The 8271-nt window shown below is 50.7% G+C and overlaps 1 protein-coding gene across 1 annotated transcript in view; it reads left to right on the top strand.

Moving 5' to 3' along the window:
• Positions 1-3371: 3371 nt before the first annotated feature.
• The window catches only part of ptpn9b (protein tyrosine phosphatase non-receptor type 9b), a gene marked incomplete at its 5' end in the record, with an annotated part of 21703 nt that continues 16803 nt past the window's right edge, over positions 3372-8271 (top strand). The window contains 4 exon segments of the mRNA XM_045215197.1: positions 3372-3496; positions 5491-5596; positions 7947-8057; positions 8194-8271. The exon segment at positions 8194-8271 is cut by the window's right edge and continues 911 nt beyond it. Of these exon segments, the coding sequence (XP_045071132.1) occupies positions 3372-3496; positions 5491-5596; positions 7947-8057; positions 8194-8271 (420 nt within the window).

Genomic DNA, 8271 nt, shown 5'->3' on the forward strand with positions numbered 1-8271 from the left:
TTGCTTGGGGAAAGAAGCTTTTCAGGAGCCTGTTGGTGCCAGACTTGATGCACCGGGACCGCTTGCCATGCGGAAGCAGAGAGAATAGTCTATAGCTTGGGTGGTTGGAGTCTTTAACGATTTTCCGCGGCTTTCCTTCCACACCGCATGATATAGATGTGGTCCTCTGTAGCTCAGCTGGTAGAGCATGGTGCTTGTAACGCCAGGGTAGTGGGTTCGATCACCGGGACCACCCATACACAAAAATGTATGCACACATGACTGTAAGTTGCTTTGGATAAAAGCGTCTGCTAAATGGCATATTATATTATTATGTCCTGGATGGCAGGGAGCTCGGCCCCAGTGATGTACTGGGCTGTCCTGGTATAGAGGTCCTGGATGGCAGGGAGCTCGGTCCCAGTGATGTACTGGGCTGTCCGCACCACCCTCTGTAGCGCCATGCGATCCAGGGCGGTGCTGTTGCCATACCAGGCGGTGATGCAGCCAGTCAAAGGGAGGGAGGGAAGAGAAGAGGGAGGGAGGGAGGGATGGGAGGGAAGAGGGAGGGAAGAGGGAGGGAGGAGGGAGCGAGAGAAGAGGGAGGGAGGGGAGAGAAGAGGGAGGGAGGAAGGGATGGGAGAAAAGTGGGAGGGAAGAGGGAGGGAGGGAGGGAGGGGGGAGAGAAGAGGGAGGGAGGGGGGAGGGAGGGAGAGAAGAGGGAGGGAGGGAGGGAGAGGGGAGGGATGGGAGAGAAGAGGGGAGGGAGGGAGGGAGGGAGCAGGAGGGAGGGAGAGAGAGAAGAGGGAGGGAGGGAGAGAGAGAAGAGGGAGGAAGGGAGGGGAGAGAAGAGGGATGGGAGAAAAGAGGGAGGAAGAGAAGAGGGAGGGAGGGAGGGAAGAGAAGGGAAGAGGGAGAGAGAAGAGGGAGGGAAGAGGGAGGGAGAGAGAGAAGAGGGAGGGAGGGAGGGAGGGAAGAGAAGGGGAAGAGGGAGAGAGAGAGGAGAGGGAGGGAGGGAGGGAAGAGGGAGAGAGAAGAGGGAGGGAGGGAGAGAGAAGAGGGAGAGAGAGAGAAGAGGGAGGGAAGAGGGAGGGAGAGAGAAGAGGGAGGGAGGGAGGAGAGAGAAGAGGGAGGGAGGGAGGGAGGGGAGAGAAGAGGGAGGGAGGGAGGGGACAGAAGAGGGATGGAGGGAGGGAGAGAGAAGAGGGAGGGAGAGAGAAGAGGGAGGGAGAGAGAGAGAGGGAGAGAGAGAGAAGAGGGAGAGAGAAGAGGGAGGGAAGAGGGAGGGAGAGAGAAGAGGGAGGGAGGGAGGAGAGAGAAGAGGGGGGAGGGAGGGAGAGAGAAGAGGGAGGGAGGGAGGGGACAGAAGAGGGATGAGGAGGGAGGGAGAGAGAGAGGGAGAGAGAAGAGGGAGGGAGAGAGAGGGGAGGGAGGGAGGGAGGAAGAGGGAGAGAGAAGAGGGAGGGAGGGAGAGAGAAGAGGGAGGGAGGGAGGGAGGGAAGAGGGAGGGAGGGAGGGAGGGAAGAGGGAGAGAGAAGAGGGAGGGAGGGAGGGAGGGAAGAGAAGGGAAGAGGGAGAGAGAGAGGAGAGGGAGGGAGGGAGGGAAGAGGGAGAGAGAAGAGGGAGGGAGGGAGAGAGAAGAGGGAGAGAGAGAGAAGAGGGAGAGAGAAGAGGGAGGGAAGAGGGAGGGAGAGAGAAGAGGGAGGGAGGGAGGAGAGAGAAGAGGGAGGAGGGAGGGAGGGAGAGAAGAGGGAGGGAGGGAGGGGACAGAAGAGGGATGGAGGGAGGGAGAGAGAAGAGGGAGGGAGAGAGAAGAGGGAGGGAGAGAGAGGGGAGGGAGGGAGGGAGGGAAGAGGGAGAGAGAAGAGGGAGGGAGGGAGAGAGAAGAGGGAGGGAGGGAGGGAGAGGGAGGAGGGAGGGAGGGAGGGAAGAGGGAGAGAGAAGAGGGAGGGAGGGAGGGAGAGAGAGGAGAGGGAGGGAGGGAGGGAAGAGGAGGGAGGGAGGGAGGGAAGAGGGAGAGAGAAGAGGGAGAGAGAAAGAAGAGGGAGAGAGAAGAGGGAGGGAGGGAGGGGAGAGAAGAGGGATGGAGGGAGGGAAGAGAAGGGAAGAGGGAGAGAGAAGAGGGAGGGAGGGAGAGAGAGGAGAGGGAGGGAGGGAGGGAGGGAGGGGGGGAAGAGGGAGAGAGAAGAGGGAGGGAGGGAGAGAGAAGAGGGAGAGAGAAAGAAGAGGGAGAGAGAAGAGGGAGGGAGGGAGGGGAGAGAAGAGGGAGGGAGGGAGGGGAGAGAAGAGGGATGGAGGGAGGGAAGAGAAGAGAGAGGAGGGAGGAACAGAGGGGAAGAGGGAACTGACAGGCAGCAGGCCCTCTCACCCTCCGTCTGACTCCTTCTCTACCTCTTTCCCTGAGGGGTTGTCTTATGATGAATGGGGCTGTCTGAACAAACCCTCACCAATTAGAGAGAGGAAGTGAGGGGGATGGAGGGAAGGAGGGAGAGGTAGAAAGACGGAAGTGAAGAGAGGATGTGAGAAAAGAGGTAGAAAAAGAAAATAACATTCAGAGAGAGGACTGGCAAGGAAAGATCTACTGTCTTGTTGTGTTTACAGTAAATCTCATGAGGACTGTCAAGTAAAGATCTACTAGAATGCTGTCTTTTTGTGTTTGAGGCCTCCTGTAGCTCAGTTGGTAGAGCATGGCGCTTGCAACGCCAGGGTTGTGGGTTCGATTCCCACGGGGGGCCAGTATGAAAAACATATGCACTCACTAAAACTGCTAAAATGACTAAAATGTAAAAAATGTGTTTATTGTAAAGCTCATGAGGACTAACTAAATATCTACTAGAATGCTGAATGTTGTGTTTACAGTAAAGCTCATGAGGACTAAATAAAGATCTGCTAGAATGCTGTCTTGTTGTGTTTACAGTAAAGCTCATGAGGACTAAATAAAGATCTGCGAGAATGCTGTCTTGTTGTGTTTACAGTAAAGCTCATGAGGACTAAATAAAGATCTGCTAGAATGCTGTCTTGTTGTGTTTACAGTAAAGCTCATGAGGACTAAATAAAGATCTGCTAGAATGCTGTCTTGTTGTGTTTACAGTAAAGCTCATGAGGACTAAATAAAGATCTGCTAGAATGCTGTCTAGTTTACAGTAAAGCTCATGAGGACTAACTAAATATCTACTAGAATGCTGAATGTTGTGTTTACAGTAAAGCTCATGAGGACTAAATATAGATCTGCTAGAATGCTGTCTTGTTGTTTTTACAGTAAAGCTCATGAGGACTAAGTAAAGATCTGCTAGAATGCTGTCTTGTTGTGTTTACAGTAAAGCTCATGAGGACTAAGTAAAGATCTGCTAGAATGCTGTCTTGTTGTGTTTACTGTAAAGCTCTGTGTGTTTCAGCCTGGTCGTGATGCGAAGGGTGCTGCTCTGGCTCTGTTCACCGCTCGTCTCCACCGCCCTGACGTCACTACCCATAAGGCTGTGCTGCAGGCTATCATCTTTCAGCTGGACAAAGCCATTGAGAGGTGACAACCCCCCTCCTCCTTTATTTCTCTCTTTTTATTTCTCTCTTTTTTTCGGTCTCTCTCCTCTCTCCCACTTCATAATTGTATCTTTCCCTCTCTCTCTCCTTAATTAGTCTCACTCTCCCCCTCTCCTTAATTAGTCCTACACTCTCCCTTAATTAGTCCTACTCTCTTTCTCTTTCCTTAATTAGTTATACTCTCTCTATCACTCCTTAATTAGTCCTCTCGCTCATTAGTCATACCCTCTCTCCTTAATTAGTCCTACTCTCTCCCTTAATTAGTCCTTCTCTCTCTCCTTAACTAGTCCTACTCTTTCTCTTTCCTTAATTAGTCCACGCTCTCCTCCTTAATTAGTCCTTCTCTCTCTCCTTAATTAGTCCTTCTCTCCCTCCTTAACTAGTCCTACTCTCTCCTTAATTAGTCCTACTCTCTCTCTCCTTAATTAGTCCTACTCTCTCTCCTTAATTAGTCCTACTCTCTCTCTCCTTAATTAGTCCTACTCTCCCTCTCCTTAATTAGTCCTACTCTCTCTCTCCTTAATTAGTCCTACTCTCTCTCTCCTTAATTAGTCCTACTCTCCCTCTCCTTAATTAGTCCTACTCTCTCTCTCCTTAATTAGTCCTACTCTCCCTCTCCTTAATTAGTCCTACTCTCCCTCTCCTTAATTAGTCCTACTCTCCCTCTCCTTAATTAGTCCTACTCTCTCTCTCCTTAATTAGTCCTACTCTCTCTCTCCTTAATTAGTCCTACTCTCTCTCTCCTTAATTAGTCCTACTCTCTCTCTCCTTAATTAGTCCTACTCTCCCTCTCCTTAATTAGTCATTTTCTCTCTCTCTCTCTCTCTCTCCTTAATTAGTCCTACTCTCCCTCTCCTTAATTAGTCCTACTCTCTCTCTCCTTAATTAGTCCTACTCTCCCTCTCCTTAATTAGTCCTACTCTCTCGCTCCTTAATTAGTCCTACTCTCCCTCTCCTTAATTAGTCCTACTCTCTCTCTCCTTAATTAGTCCTACTCTCCCACTCCTTAATTAGTCCTACTCTCTCTCTCCTTAATTAGTCCTACTCTCCCTCTCCTTAATTAGTCCTACTCTCTCTCTCCTTAATTAGTCCTACTCTCTCTCTCCTTAATTAGTCCTACTCTCCCTCTCCTTAATTAGTCATTTTCTCTCTCTCTCTCAATTAGTCCTACTCCCTCCCAATTAGTCCTACTCTCCCTCTCCTTAATTAGTCCTACTCTCCCTCTCCTTAATTAGTCCTACTCTCCCTCTCCTTAATTAGTCCTACTCTCTCTCTCCTTAATTAGTCCTACTCTCTCTCTCCTTAATTAGTCCTACTCTCTCTCTCCTTAATTAGTCCTACTCTCCCTTCTCCTTAATTAGTCCTACTCTCTCTCTCCTTAATTAGTCCTACTCTCTCTCCTTAATTAGTCCTACTCTCCCTCTCCTTAATTAGTCCTACTCTCCCTCTCCTTAATTAGTCCTATCCTCTCTCTCCTTAATTAGTCCTTTTCTCTCTCTCTCTCTCCTTAATTAGTCCTTTTCTCTCTCTCTCTCCTTAATTAGTCCTACTCTCTCTCTCTCCTTGATTAGTCCTACTCTCCCTCTCCTTAATTAGTCCTACTCTCTCTCTCCTTAATTAGTCCTACTCTCCCTCTCCTTAATTAGTCATTTTCTCTCTCTCTCTCTCTCTCTCCTTAATTAGTCCTACTCTCTCTCTCCTTAATTAGTCCTACTCTCCCTCTCCTTAATTAGTCCTACTCTCCCTCTCCTTAATTAGTCCTATCCTCTCTCTCCTTAATTAGTCCTTTTCTCTCTCTCTCTCTCTCCTTAATTAGTCCTTTTCTCTCTCTCTCTCCTTAATTAGTCCTACTCTCTCTCTCCTTAATTAGTCCTACTCTCTCTCTCCTTAATTAGTCCTATCTTTGTCTCCTTCACCTCTCAATCCTTTAATGTACTTAACAGAAAACTCCCCCCTCCCTCCCTTCCCTCTCCCCAGTGTTGACACCCAGAGAGATGGCTTGATATTCATCTATGACATGACCAACTCCAGCTATGGGAACTTTGACTATGAGCTCTGTGTGAAGATCCTCGACCTCCTCAAGGTAACCCACCACCCGTGTCCCGAATCACTCCCTATCAAATCCTAGTGCTGAAGACAACAGGTGTAGACTTTACTGTGAAATGCTGACTGATGAGTCCATTCCCAACAACGCAGAGTTAAAAAGTATGTGCAGGAATACCGGTACTGAGTCAATGTGCAGGGGTACCGGTACCGAGTCAATGTGCAGGGGTACCGGTACCGAGTCAATGTGCGAGGGGTACCGGTACCGAGTCAATGTGCAGGGGTACCGGTACCGAGTCAATGTGCAGGGGTACCGGTACCGAGTCAATGTGCAGGGGTACCGGTACCGAGTCAATGTGCAGGGGTACCGGTACCGAGTCAATGTGCAGGGGTACGGGTACCGAGTCAATGTGCAGGGGTACCGGTACCGAGTCAATGTGCAGGGGTACCGGTACCGAGTCAATGTGCAGGGGTACCGGTACCGAGTCAATGTGCAGGGGGTACCGGTACCGAGTCAATGTGCAGGGGTACCGGTACCGAGTCAATGTGCAGGGGTACCAGGTAGTAATATGAACAGGTAGTTAGGGGTAAAAGTGACAATCAGGATAGATAATAAACAGAGTAGCAGCAGCGTGTGTGTGTTTTGTGTGTGAGCGTATGTAGTGTGTGTTGGACTGTCAGTTTAAGTGTGTGTGTGTGTGGAGTCCAGTGAAAGAGAGTCAGTGCAAAAAAGGATCAATGAAAATAGTCCTGGTAGCCATTTGATGAACTGTTCAGCAGTCTTATGGCTTGGGGGTAGAAGCTGTTCAGGAGCCTTTTGGTCCCAGACTTGGCTCTCTGGTACCGCTTGCCGTGCGGTAGCAGAGTGAACAGGGCTATGGCTTGGGTGGCTGGGGTCTTTGAAAAATGTTCCAGGTCCTTCCTCTGACGACGCCTGGTACAGAGGTCCTGGATGGGCAGGGAGCTCGTCCCCAGTGATGCCACTGGGCCGTCGTCTGCACCGCCCTCTGTAGCGCCTTGCGATTCGAGGACGGTGCAGTTGCCATACCACGCAGTGATGCAGCCAGTCGAGATGCTCTCAGTGGTGCAGCTGTAGAACCTTTTTGAGGATTTGAGGGGCCAATGCCAAATCTTTTCAATCTCTTGAGGGGGGAACAGGCGGTGTCATGCCTCCTTCACAACTATGCTGGTGCGGGAGGACCACGTTAAGTCCTTGGTGGTGTGGACACCGAGGAGCTTGGAGCTTCGACCCGCTCCACTACAGCAACGTCTATGTAGTCCGTGATCAGCTCTTTTTGTCTTGCAGATGTTGAGGGAGAGGTTGTTGTTGTTGTTGTTGTTGTCCCGGCACCACACTGCCAAGTCTCTGACCTTCCTGTAGGCTGTCTCATCGTTGTCGGTGATCGGGCCTACCACCGTCGTGTCGTTTTAGTAATGGTGGTGGAGGTTGGAGTCGTGCACGGCCGCACAGTCGTGGGTGAACAGGGCGTACAGGAGGGGACTAAGCACACAACCCTGAGGGGCCCCTGTGTTGACGGTCAGCGTGTCATGTGTTGTTACCTACCCTCACCACCTGGGGTGGCCCGTCAGTAAGACCAGGATCCCAGTTGCACAGGGAGGTGTTCAGTCCCAGGGTCCCTAGCTTTGTGATGAGCTTGGAGGGGGACTGTAGTGTTGAACACTGAGCTGTAGTCAATGAACGGCGTACTCACATAGGTGTTCCTCTTTTCCAGGTGTGAGAGAGCAGTGTGGAGTGCAGTATAGATTGCGTCATCTGTGGATCTGTTTGGGCGGTATGCGAATTGGAGTGGTCTGGGATGATGGTGTTGATGTGTGCCATGACCAGCCTTTCAAAGCATTTCATGTTTACAGATGTGAGTGCTACGGGGCGATAGTCATTTAGACAGGTTACCTCTGAGAATGCTCCCTGGTATACCTTCTGGCCCAACGGCCTTGCCAGTGTTAACCTGTTTTTAAAAGTCTTACTCACATCGGCTACGGGATCGAGATCACGCAGTCGTCCGGGACAGCAGGGGCTCTCGTGCCTGGCTAAGTGTTGTTTGCCTCTAAGCGAGCATTGAAAGCGGTAGCTCGAGCCTTTTAGGCTGGTCCCGTTCCTTGAAAGCGGTAGCTCGAAGCCTTTCATGATACTGTCTGTAATCCATGGCTTTTGGTTAGGGTACGGTCACCGGGGACGACGTCCTCGATGCACTATACCTTAAATAGTGCACTACTTTTGACCAGGGCTCATAGGGTTCTGGTCCAAATTAATGCACTAAATAGGGAATAGGGTGGCATTGGGGAAGCAGCCTCTCTCTCTATTTCTCTTCCTTTTGTCTTTCTGTCTTTTTCATTGACTCGTTACCTGTGTGTGTGTGTGTGTCTCCTAGGGTGCGTTCCCAGCGCGTCTGAAGTGTGTGTTCATCGTGTCGTCTCCTCTCTGGTTCCGAGCTCCCTTCACCGTCCTCAGACTCTTCGTACGTGAGAAGCTGAGAGAGAGGGTACGGGGGTCATGTGTGTTTTTCATGTTTCTCCTCAAGTCACTGTGTGGGTGCAATAGCATGTCTCTCAGGTGTGTGTAACAGTGTCTCTCAGGTGTGTGTATTTGTGTGTCACAGTGTCTCTCTCCCTCCCCAGGTGTGTACAGTGAAGGCCCACGAGCTGTCCAATCACATCCCAGTCTCTTCTCTTCCGGAGCACCTGGACGGAACCTCC

This window comes from Coregonus clupeaformis, unplaced genomic scaffold, assembly GCF_020615455.1.
Source record: "Coregonus clupeaformis isolate EN_2021a unplaced genomic scaffold, ASM2061545v1 scaf0390, whole genome shotgun sequence".
Classification (NCBI taxonomy): domain Eukaryota; kingdom Metazoa; phylum Chordata; class Actinopteri; order Salmoniformes; family Salmonidae; genus Coregonus; species Coregonus clupeaformis.